Genomic DNA, 12,344 nt, shown 5'->3' on the forward strand with positions numbered 1-12,344 from the left:
CCAGATGTTCAAGGCAATTGTCGATAAGGGGTAATGGGAAATTGTCTCGGATTGTAATTTTATATAATGGCCGATAATCAACGCATTTACGAATTTCTCCGTTACGCTTGCGAACTAGAACTATTGCTGAGGCGTATGGAGAGTTACTTGGACGGATGATATTCTTTTCTAACAGGTTTTTCACTATATCTTTGACTTTAGCTCTTTCGGCGAAGGACAAACATCTAGGTTTGGTAGAAATGGGTGTATCGTGTTCCAAATTAATTTTTACTGAATAAACTGGAGAAGTGACTTCTTCAATGGGAAATTTGTGATAATTTTGAATAACTGAATTGCTTACTAGTTTGATTTGATCTTCCGAGAGGTGAGTACCAATATCAATCACACTAGATTCATCAGTAATCTCTATCATACACAGACTCCCGAAGGTGTCGTTGATGTCACATAAATCACGCTGTTTAGAAATCGGCACAATTGGCATATTGTCTTTCCCCGAGCGCACGATGGACTTCCGATGTATGTTTAGTGTATGGAGCTTTTCGATTATATTCTGATCTAGATAACTAACCCTGACATTTTTATTCAAATCATTCAGTTTTTTCATGTCATAAACGTATTTAAATTGGGTAAGGTGTATTTTAAACGTCCGCAATGCATCCCTGCCTAGAATCAGAGGCCATGCCATGTAATGTTTGGGTAGAATGATAAAAGGGTGTTCTATTGTAGTTCCATTAAGTGTGATACGTAGTTCAAGTTTTCCATATGATTTGAGCTCCTGGCTACCTATTCCACGCATATTTGAAGGCTGTGGCTTACCTAACAAGTTTTCCGGCAGTAATCCTGCATTGATAAAGCTCTTAGGACTGCCCGTGTCACAAAGAGTCAATGATTTTAAATTAGTGCTCCATACATCATTACATTTATAGGCAACACTTACCTCCTGATGCGCATTCATCTTAACAATGGTTTGGTTATTGTGAGGTTCTTCCTCTTCCGAATCGATAACGTGCATGGTTGCTGCAGCTTGTTGTACGCGTTGGGGGCAGTTTTGATATATGTGGTCTTCTTTGTGACATCGAAAACACGAACCGGGTGGTCTGGCTGGTAGTCGGCACTGATTCTGTGTGTGTCCCATTTTTCGGCAATTGTAGCATCGGGGGGCTGCATAATTCTCCTTACTAATGTCATGTTGTTTGTTGACAATAGTTGACGTAACAGGAATCAGAGGAGCAGTAGCACGATAGGTCTCGCATTTCTTCAGGAGTTGTTTTAGTGTATCCATTGAGGTAGCTGCGAAGCGCACAGACGCCATGTTTACGGGGTCGCCGATTCCATCAATTATGATGTTTATCAATTCTTCTTAACCGATGCGTTTTCCGGCGATTCGCTGCATCTTAAGCACATACTTCGTTATAGTTTCATTGCGTGCCAATCGCCGCGCTCTCAACTGTTGGTAGATTTGCTCCATGGACGTTGTCTTCACAAATGCTTTGTGCATCTCCACCTTCAGTTTGGCATAAGTATTGATTTCAGCAGATTTGGCCAATAGTGCTGCAGTTCCAGTGAGCAACTGGCGCGTGTTGTAGTATTTAAATGTTTCAGTCATGTTGTACGGCTCGAATACACGCTCCAATTCCATGAACCATTCATCCACACTTTCATCATTGTCACCGCTAAATTTCTCCAGAAACTTGTCGAAACCCATAAAAAGTTGCGGTGGTGTATTCATAGGTTGGAATTCAAGGGCAGCGATTTTTTGGCGAAGCTCAAGAATTTCCAGTTTGGTGCGAAGAGCATGAATTTCATCACGGTCGCTCATGATTGCTACACTCGGCGTTCTTCCTACGTCACTGGCTGTTTCGGCATTGTTTCCTGTATCACACATGATGGCAGGTGCTAACTTCATCTCTCCCGCTTGAGACGCTTCGGGAATCTCATCGCGGCCATCTTGCTTTTCACTGCGAACACATGGCGGTGCGTATGGTTCGAACAGCTTTTTTATCTGCGACATTGTTGCTGTAAATGGCACTTCAACGCCATTACTTTGTAACGTACACACCATTTCCTCCTTTGTCGGCATGTTCTGAGGTAAATCCCACTTCTGAGTTGTAATATACACGGATTTGTTTTAGTTTTTTCACAAGGAGTTTATTGTAGAAGGTCTTTTCCCCAAGGCTTATTTCTTTTTTTTTTTTGCTTTGACAGCTCGCACACTGTCACTTCTTCGGACATCGTATTTGTCAAAACCCAAGATGCTCACAAACCCAAGATTACTATAAACTCAAGATGTTTACACCTTCTACGCTATATTTCAGTTTATTTCGTTCGTTCCATTTCATTTACTTGATGTCTTAAACAGTTTAATGAATAATGATTGCACGTGATAACACCTCTGGTCACCAATAATTAGACAATCATTATTAAATTGCTACTGAAACCCAACTATAAACGGAATAATTACTAGACAATTTGAAACAAAATCGTTAAGCAAATTATGGTTTCAAGTTTAGTGTGCTAAAAGCGGCCTTTGTTCAACATGTCCCGCAAGATTGTTCGAATATCCTTTGCGATCCACGCTTTACTCAGTATTCGTGCACAGGCCGATCGACAAGAGCTAGTTTTAGATTATCTAACCAATATCACCCACAATCTTCAGATCCAACATGCTGGAGTGTTTAATTGCTGGCTACTGCAGTTTTCCAACAAATCTGTACTATCAACGATGCTGAACGACATCGCACAGCGCCTGAATAATCAAGATATCAGTCTGTTGCAAGCGGACCATCGGGGTCAGCATGTTCCTACATTCCGAGAGCCCAACTTGGTCATAATACTATGGGGAAATCAACAGCAAACATTTGACAACTTCTACACCAGTCAGTGGATAGTGAACATACCGCCCGAATGTCCTACAATTGTCCTGTTTGAACATGATGAAACTGGGACTGATCAGCCAAGGAAAATCGGAGAGTATTTCCAAACGAGATTGGTGTTCTACTTCATATTGATCGCAATCAACGAGGACGCCGTGTTCTGCTTTCGTTATCAACCGTTACGCATCACGAGTCACTCCGGCCTCCCCACGCTCGATCAACTGTTCTTCGACCGGCTACAGACGATGCAGTTCAAAAGTTTAGTGGCCGGATACGTTAAGGATTACTACACATCCATTTACTGTGAAAAGCTGCACGGTGAGGACACAATGCTGTTTCTTCTCTTTGCTGAAACGCAACAACTTACACTTCATTTGCAACAGCTTCGATGCAACAGCAATGAATCTCTGGCCCAGTGTGTATCGCGGTACAATCCGATACATTTGATGCTAAATCGATATTTTATGGTGCAGTACGACAAATTCGCCGTAAGTGGTGTAGCCATGGAACAGTTCGCTATTGCCACACCGAAGGGACGCTTGCTTACTGTGTGGGAAATTATGCTCAAACCATTCCAGCAGTCTGCCTGGGGCATGATACTGGGCATCCTTGTAACCTATCAGATAATCCATCAACTGAAGCCGACACTTTTCTCCAACAATCTGCTAGCTTTGGCACTCTTTGGGTTTGATAAGCGACAGCTAGTCCTTTCCAAAAGCATCGAGAAAATAACCGCTTGTGCATTGATCGTGCTATTTTTCCAACTCAAGTGTGCGTACGAGGCAAAGCTTGTATCGTACATCACCGAAGCGCCACGTGTCCCAGACGCTAAGTCAGTTGAAGACTTGCGCGAACGCAACATCACTGTACATTATAGAAGTTTCAATATTACGTTAGTGCATAAACTACACGGTATGGTCAAGTTCTACGGCAAAGATCAATTCGAATTCGATGGAATAACGATTGTGGAAAATCGTGCTGCTCTGATTACGGAAAAACTATTTGCCGATAACATGGACGGCTACGGAACGCAATACACACTACTGAGCGAGAATGTGTACGAGGCTATTCCGTTTTATGTATTTGGCGCCAAGTCCCTGCTGGTAAGGCGCTTTCATAACTTTCAACAGCGCGTCTTCGAAGCCGGTATGCAGCAGCGCTGGCGTCGGGAATATTATAATTGCTTTCTATGGTACATCATTCGAGATCGACTTAAGTACACACATCATTCCGAACGTACATACGATGGATCATCTATTATCATTAGCTACAACCATCTCAAGCCACTGTTGCTGTTTTTCTTCGTTCAATGGACCTTGGAGGTAATGGTTTTTGGGATCGAAATATTGGTGGGAATATTTAAACGATCGCAATACATTGATGTCATATAACGTGTGTCGATAAAATTCTTCAATCGTTACTGCAATTTTGTTTTAAATGTTATAAATTAAATCTCGTGAACAGGACAGACATGCTTTTTGGTGTGTTATTCCCCGATCGTCATCATGCCATGATCGTAAGCCTTGTAAATGTACATTTTTGGGTCCATTTTGGCTAAGACTAGAAACCATGTGATTGTAAGCGATGTTATCACAAGTAATCGAGATGCCTCGAGGCAACGGTTTTTTTTTTACAGACTGTGGATTAAGTACGCAGGGATGAAAATGTATTGAAATTATCTAGAACCTAATTGTGCTGTGCTTAAGGCCAAATCAATCTACGAACATATAGTCCAAATCAATATCGCTTACTCGTTTCACTTGATTCTCAAATATATTGTTACTTCTAAGCTTTCTGATGTTAATCACTCATTGCTCTTTCACCGCTTTATTCTATGACATCGTCTGTGGAATTATGAAAAGGAATGGAGTGCCGTAAAGTATATAAAACATGCAATTTCCTCGTAGTGGTTTAAGATTTAGCAGCCGCGTAGTAAATTCTCGTGTCCTACTGCCACATAAAAGACCTACCATTGCCCGCTTTTGTATTGTATGGCTTTACTACAGTTTGCTACAGCTTTCAGTTTGAGATAGCTGCATTGAGTTTGAGGCCCTAATCGTAAAAATAACGCACTTTATTCGCACGCATTTTGCAGCACTTTTCCTGCAGATGGGCCAGGAAAGAGCCGATACGAGCACATTCCGATCGCTTGTGTTGATATGTGAGGTCAATCGCTAACAAAAAAAAAAAACAATACAGAACCGTAAGTGTCAAATTTATCTTGCAATCCAAAGCTAAAATGTCTTTTTTCCAACTAATGGCTCAACAAACTATTTGAGAATGTTAAAAAAAGCACTTATCACACTTGTAATGAATTATCACCAATCCCACACGGTTAAGTAAAGCGGTATTGTATAAAAATCGCTCAATGCCATAAGGTGTAATTAATTCGACCGTCACACCACCGATCGATTTTTCATTCTACCGCTGCCAAATGTCACGCTAAGTGGGGGTTCCCATGGCACTATCCTTATCTTTCATTAGCTTATATTTAATATCGCACTTTATCAATGTCCCTCTACTGTATTTTGCTTCATTAAGAATAATAAGCTGATGATCAGTGAAACAATCATACCTGAGAAAGGGTACGCTTAATAAAGTTTTAGTAACCTAGTATCCTTAGTTTAGTGTTCTTTAAAGCAGCATTTGGACATCATGTCCCACAAAACAGTTGTAATATCCTTTGCGATCCTCGCGTTATTCAGTATTCGCTCACAGGCCGATCGACAAGAGCTAGTTTTAGATTATGTAACCAATATCACCCACAATCTTCAGACCCAACATTCTGGAGTATTTAATTGCTGGCTACTACAGTTTTCCAACAAATCTGTACTATCAACGATGCTGAACGACATCGCACAGCGCCTGAGTAATCTACATGTAAGTCTGTTACAAGCGAACCATTGGGGTCAGCATGTTCCTACATTCCGAGAGCCCAACATGGTCATAACCATGGTCAACTGTGGGGAAACCAACAGCAAACATTTGACAACTTCTACATGTTACAGTTCAAACGAAGAGCAAATTAAAGTCAACTTGCTCGTTTGGTGGTTGACTATGAACCAATTTATTACAAAAGAAGGCATAGCCTACTATGGAAGCGAAGCGAAATTCTGCAGAGGTAAAACCACTGTTTGGTAGTCATAGCCTACTACACTACACATTTACACACTTCTACATATTTTAAATTAAAGATCTCTCAGTTTTAATCGAACTGAACAGCCAAAAATTTATTATCCAGCCAAATCACGTCAAATAAAAAGCATTACCATACACTTGATGACCGCAACAGCTTTTCTAACTTACGATGCTGTCAGTTTAAATCACAGCATCAAGCTGGCTGCGTACGTACGCAGCCATCGTGGGGTGATGTTCAGTTGAAGGTGCAGTTTAAAAAATATGAAAAGAATTCAATCAGAACAAAGTAGGCTTTTTATAAAATTGATTAAATCGCATCATATCTGTAATTGTAAAAATAACTTAAAATTAAACTTTATTAGTTTACCAAATCATTTAGCATCAGGGCTTATAAAAAACGGTAAGTATTGGTGTGAATTTGTATTTTGCCGTGGCGTACGATTTATCTTATCAGTGAGAACGATCCTTTTCTTCCAATTACTTAGAGTAATTGAGTCTAGTACGGCTATATTAAGCTTACAGCATTATATAGGTGTCATTACGACAATTCTTGTGGCAAGGTTAAACCATCGTATTGTACTGTTCGTAAGTTAATCCTTCTACGCCATATTCCAGTTTATTTCGTTCGTTCCATTTCATTTACTTGATGTCTTAAACAGTTTAATGAATAATTATTGCACGTGATAACACCTCTGGTCACCAATAATTAGACAATCATTATTAAATTGCTACTGAAACCCAACTATAAACGGAATAATTACTAGACAATTTGAAACAAAATCGTTAAGCAAATTATGTTTTCAAGTTTAGTGTGCTTGAAAGCGGCCTTCGTTGAACATGTTCCGCAAGATTGTTCGAATATCCTTTGCGATCCACGCTTTACTCAGTATTCGTGCACAGGCCGATCGACAAGAGCTAGTTTTAGATTATCTAACCAATATCACCCACAATCTTCAGATCCAACATGCTGGAGTGTTTAATTGCTGGCTACTACAGTTTTCCAACAAATCTGTACTATCAACGATGCTGAACGACATCGCACAGCGCCTGAATAATCAAGATGTCAGTCTGTTGCAAGCGGACCATCGGGGTCAGCATGTTCATACATTCCGAGAGCCCAACTTGGTAATAATACTGTGGGGAAACCAACAGCAAACATTTAACAACTTCTACACCAGCCAGTGGATAGTGAACATACCGCCCGAATGTCCTACCATTGTCCTGTTTGAACATGATGAAACTGGGACTGATCAGCCAAGGAAAATTGGAGAGTATTTCCAAACGAGATTGGTGTTCTACTTCATATTGATCGCAATCAACGAGGACGCCGTGTTCTGCTTTCGTTATCAACCGTTACGCATCACGAGTCACTCCAGTTTCCCCACGCTCGATCAACTGTTCTTCGATCGGCTACAGACGATGCAGTTCAAACTTTTAGTGGCCGGATACGTTAAGGACTTCTACACATCCATTTACTGTGAAAAGCTGCACGGTGAGGACACAATGCTGTTTCTTCTCTTTGCTGAAACACAACAACTTACATTTCATTTGCAACAGCTTCGATGCAACAGCAATGAATCTCTGGCCCAGTGTGTATCGCGGTATAATCCGATACATTTGATGCTAAATCGATTTTATATGGCGCAATACAATAAATTTATTGTAAGTGGGGTAGCCATGGAACAGTTCGCTATTGCCACGCCGAAGGGACGCTTGCTTACTGTGTGGGAAATTATGCTCAAACCATTCCAGCAGTCTGCCTGGGGCATGATACTGGGCATCCTTGTAACCTACCAGATAATCCATCAGCTGAAGCCGACACTTTTCTCCAACAATCTGCTAGCTTTGGCACTCTTTGGGTTTGATAAGCGACAGCAAGTCCTTTCCAAAAACATCGAGAAAATAACCGCTTGTGCATTGATCGTGCTATTTTTCCAACTCAAGTGTGCGTACGAGGCAAAGCTTGTATCGTACATCACCGAAGCGCCACGTGTCCCAGACGCCAAGTCAGTTGAAGACTTGCGCGAACGCAACATCACTGTGCATTACAAAAGCATTAACATTACATTATTGCATAAACTACACGGTATGGTCAAGTTCTACGATAAAGATAATTTTGCTTTCGATGGTATTACATTGGTGGAAAATCGTGCTGCTCTGAAGATGGAAAAGTTGTTTGCTGATAAAATGAAAGGGTACGGAATGCAATACACACTACTGGGCGAGAATGTGTACGAGGCTATTCCGTTTTATCTATTTGGCGCCAAGTCACTGCTGGCAAGGCGCTTTCAAAAATATCAACAACGCGTCTTCGAAGCCGGTATGCAGCAGCACTGGCGTCGGGAGTATTACAATTGCTTTCTCTGGTATATCAATAGCGGCAAGCATCAATATGATATTTACGATGGATCATCCGCTATCATTAGCTATAGGCATCTTAAGCCACTGATGCTGTTTTTCTTAGCTCAATGGGCAATTGAGATAATCGTTTTTGGGATCGAGGTATTGGTGGAAGCATTAACGCGATCGCAGAACAATTAGCAAGGCGCATGACATGTTACACGTTGCATCGCCATTGTAGTAAACTTTACAAGATACAATTTCATGTACGATACAGCGTGTAAAACATTTATACATCTACAAATTGGAACGCTCTTCGAGAAGCTAAGCCACTGGGCGCCTTCGGTTACGTAATACGACCTATTTTGTTGTTTTCTGGAGCTCATCGTTGTGAACAGTTTACAAACATATTGTCAAATATAAGCTTTCCGATACCAATAAATCATTGCTCTTGCACCGTAAAGCATTTTTACCTGTTCTGTAGTCTACAGCAGTGCTCTCCAACCTTTTCAGGATCGCGGACCACTTGGCTTAGAAAATACATTTGCGCGCGGTCCACATCGATTGAGGGCATACATTTTGTAGACTTGGTTCGAAGTTTTTGATCAAAAATATGTTAAATCTTATTCTAGACGTGCCTATTCAAAATTTAAGCTTAATTGTGGAAGAAAATGCACGATAGTTATAGTACTAAGCTTATCTTTTTCAAAAGTGAATTATTTCGCGGACCACAGGTTGGAGACCACTGGCCTGCAGGAATGTAAAACGGAATGACGTGAATCCTCCGAAGGAAATTGAGATGTTAAATATCATAGGATAGCCTACTTAATCCTGAATGGACCACCTTAATCACACCATCGATTAGCGTTCACTAACGATTCTTATTATCCCGGCATAGCTCATGAGAACGTTCCTAAGCTCGACAAGCCATTACCACCTATACTCATTATTTTCTTTCTCAGCGAATACACGACAAAGCACAAATCACAAATGACAATTTGATCTCTTTCTCCCATGCAGCGCATGAAATTTAATTTCCGCGTTTATTACATTCTACGTTCCTTGGCAGGTCGCCACTTAAAAACATTTCGCTAAGTTAACATCCATACATCCAAGTGGCATATGGATTACGATTTCGAACTACACGAACAAAGATCTTTTACGATTAAGCGGGTTTTTCTCGGTTACCCGATGTTTAAGTATCAGAGTGCGATTGGCAATGCATATCACATGTTAACATCCGAAATTTGAGTGGTTGTTTAATGTATCGCGAAACTTCCTACTACAACGGACGACCTCAATGATTTAGGCTTTGAATAATATCCGAAATTTTAGTGGTTGTTTGAGGGAATTAGAATAAAGAGGTGCCACTTTCGCCGCACAGCTTACATGATGGAGCTGACGCTGTATAGCCGCATCGCATCCACAATGGCACTGATGCTATAGTGACATACCTAATCCACAATGGCGTCAATGCAATTGCTGGTCACTATCCGCTAAGGGGCTGATGCTGTATCAGTGTACCTTATTCACAATGGTGTAAGGTTTTATACTAGATGTTACATCCGAAATTTAGGTGGTTGTTTAACAGATCTTTTCAGCCTGAACGCCTTTCCATGCGATCGGCCTGAAGAAAGAAGAGCTGCTGAGACTTAGTGCTGAAAAAGCCGAATAGTCGGTCTTTTACTGCATCTCTTTCGCTCTCCCGATTGCGATCCACTCCTAGGCGTAAATCGCGATGATTTATACCCACACACACACACACACACATTGACTTATGCGCATGTATGAATAAGAAGTGCCGTGGTGTTGGTGTATTCGTTAACCATGGTTTTCACACCGCGTACCAGCGCGTCTCCGCCGCCAGCTTCAAATACCGGGAACATGAGCCGCTTCAGCACGAACAGAGACGAGCCACGCGGTTGCAACGCACGTTGATGGGGAAGTATGCGACGCGATGGATCGTTTCCTTACGGTGGTCCATGCTGAACGTCAATGAGAACACTGATCAGAGAACAGAGACGATTAGAAAGATGAATATTAAATTTTATTCTTATTAAGAGAAGGAAGGTGAAAGTAGCGGTATTGAAAACTTACCATTTTCTAGTTTTTAAGTCTAACGGCCGCTGGTTCCATGCTGGTGAAACCGGTCCCGACACACGCACTGATTTTCTAACCTTGCAGCAGGCCGACATGACGCCATCCACGGAAATAACGCCAACGCTTTGCCGCGCACGTTTTTCACCAGACGGCAGCCATTTTGTTGCAACAATCGTGCTCCGTTGACCGCATCCGAGGGCCAACTGAACTGCGATGCCGGTTTGCCACACGCCAGCCAAGCTACGCACAGCTGCCGCCACTGCAGCAGCAACGCCCTTCCAGTAACAACCGGGGGTGCTACCGGGGGTGCTACCGGGAGACACACCCGGCGCCCGCGCGGCAATGCTCGCAGAACCTCACGCACGAAACGTCTGCTCCGCTTCACACACCAGTTAGAAATGGCCGACTTCTCACCATCGTATGCTCTTTTTTATATTGACAACGTCCAAAACGGTCACTGTGTTCGTGCAATGCACATCACACACACACCACAACACTGCGTATTATTAGCGGTCCAACACTGACGCCGACTATTTTCTGCACCTCATAACGTCACAATTGTTCGCCAAATATGTGAATGCATTAGAAATGAGCTTGAAAATCTCGAATAATATAAAGTTCACTTGATTTACCATCAATTTCGCACGAATCGAACGCTTAAAACAAGCAGAAAAGATCACGCACACACATGCACGATAGTCGTTGGTCGATTTTTCTCATCAGCAAGCTTACGCACACACACGCATTCAGCCCATTTGGCAGATGGTCTCGAACAGGGTGGTTGTGTGAATTTTGAGCATCGTGACAGTTCTAATGTGGCCCAAAACTGACATGGGTACAAATTTAAATTTGTGCATTTGGGGTAATTTTCAGCTGGTTTCGTTTGGTAAATGAATTTTAAAAAGCTTAAAATAGGAAATCTGAATCTCTCTTGTTGTACATTACAATTTAATACAAAAACTTCACGATGCATTTAAAATGATACACTTTTTAAATTCCATTCCCATACTTTACTACCGAATGTATGAAAGGTAATTTATCGCTTTCGCACGCGGGACATTTTGACTCCACCAAATCTAAAGGGATATTTTGGGACATAACGGAATCGGGCAGATAGGGCCATTTCAAAACGACGGTTACGTTACACCACAGAATAGTTCGAATAAATGAAAAATCAACACATTAGCGGAAAATTGCTTTTTGCCATTAGCTTGTATATCTTTATTAACCATCATTTGGACACATTAATGTAAAATAAGAATATTTAAATTGCACACTTACCCAAACAGCATATGCGTCGTTGACGTCCATGGGGAATTGATTTCTCCAGTAGATGGCCACTTCGGGAATGCTAGCTACGTTCCCCCTTGTATTGCCGGTAAACCCTTTCTAAGTATGAATTTCAAAAATCTATTCGCAAGGGCGCAAATCATTTTAAATGTTCCAAACGAGCGCAACAGTGTACGTATCATCGTTTACGTATCGATGTTTAAACAGTGTGTCTTATTATTATCGTGTTAGTGGTTAATTGTTTAAATAGAATCTATAATTCTACATCGCTTTTTGTATGGTAAAGCATCCTTTCAAATGCACGAGAGATGCATTATCACAGTCTTTGGTAATTTCAACATAAATTAGACAAAATTTACGGCTTGTTTGTTGTACAGCATATTTTCTTGATTTTTTTTACTACGCATGCGCGTTCCCCCAGCGGTGCAGCAATCAGGATTGCGTTTTTTCAGTCAGATAATATGGTATATAGAGGGGAATGTTTAGTCAAAATAAATAAACCTTTAAATGCACACATTGTGGTATTTGACTTGGTGCGATTTCTTTTAAATTTACACAGTTTTCCTTGCGGCAGTTAGACACATTCGACCATGTATAATCGCT

The 12,344-nt window shown here is 41.3% G+C and overlaps 3 protein-coding genes and 1 long non-coding RNA gene across 5 annotated transcripts; 2 read left to right on the plus strand and 2 right to left on the minus strand.

Moving 5' to 3' along the window:
• Positions 1-843: 843 nt before the first annotated feature.
• On the minus strand, positions 844-1,354 carry LOC121589295 (protein lin-28 homolog A-like). Its single transcript, XM_041908074.1, has 2 exons — positions 938-1,354; positions 844-863 (listed from the first exon to the last, which is right to left on the minus strand). Exons 1-2 carry the CDS (start codon positions 1,310-1,312, stop codon positions 858-860), a joined length of 381 nt encoding a protein of 126 aa, XP_041764008.1. The 5' UTR covers positions 1,313-1,354; the 3' UTR covers positions 844-857.
• A 977-nt stretch (positions 1,355-2,331) lies between these two features.
• Positions 2,332-4,614, plus strand: LOC121590669. Of its 2 annotated transcripts, none has more exons than XM_041910534.1 (2): positions 2,332-3,191; positions 3,257-4,614. In XM_041910534.1, exon 2 carries the CDS (start codon positions 3,320-3,322, stop codon positions 4,262-4,264), a length of 945 nt encoding a protein of 314 aa, XP_041766468.1. In that variant the 5' UTR covers positions 2,332-3,191; positions 3,257-3,319; the 3' UTR covers positions 4,265-4,614. The 2 variants fall into 2 exon arrangements, with proteins under 2 accessions (XP_041766468.1, XP_041766469.1); XM_041910535.1 differs by having other exon boundaries at positions 2,371-3,191.
• An 894-nt stretch (positions 4,615-5,508) lies between these two features.
• LOC121589827 lies at positions 5,509-8,808 on the plus strand. Its single transcript, XM_041909006.1, has 2 exons — positions 5,509-6,411; positions 6,969-8,808. The coding sequence occupies exon 2, from the start codon at positions 7,035-7,037 to the stop codon at positions 8,550-8,552; it is 1,518 nt and encodes a 505-aa protein (XP_041764940.1). The 5' UTR covers positions 5,509-6,411; positions 6,969-7,034; the 3' UTR covers positions 8,553-8,808.
• A 540-nt stretch (positions 8,809-9,348) lies between these two features.
• Positions 9,349-11,494, minus strand: LOC121589828. Its single transcript, XR_006004349.1, has 2 exons — positions 10,449-11,494; positions 9,349-10,355 (listed from the first exon to the last, which is right to left on the minus strand). It is a non-coding gene; the product is annotated as an uncharacterized LOC121589828 (long non-coding RNA).
• Between the last annotated feature and the right edge of the window lie 850 nt (positions 11,495-12,344).

This window comes from Anopheles merus, chromosome 2R (assembly GCF_017562075.2).
Source record: "Anopheles merus strain MAF chromosome 2R, AmerM5.1, whole genome shotgun sequence".
Taxonomy (NCBI): Eukaryota; Metazoa; Arthropoda; class Insecta; order Diptera; family Culicidae; genus Anopheles; species Anopheles merus.

Excerpts from the sequence above, each read along its gene's own strand:
- LOC121589295 (XM_041908074.1), bottom strand. The coding sequence starts at position 1,312 with ATGGCGTCTGTGCGCTTCGCAGCTACCTCAATGGATACACTAAAACAA.
- LOC121590669 (XM_041910534.1), top strand. The coding sequence starts at position 3,320 with ATGCTAAATCGATATTTTATGGTGCAGTACGACAAATTCGCCGTAAGT.
- LOC121589827 (XM_041909006.1), top strand. The coding sequence starts at position 7,035 with ATGCTGAACGACATCGCACAGCGCCTGAATAATCAAGATGTCAGTCTG.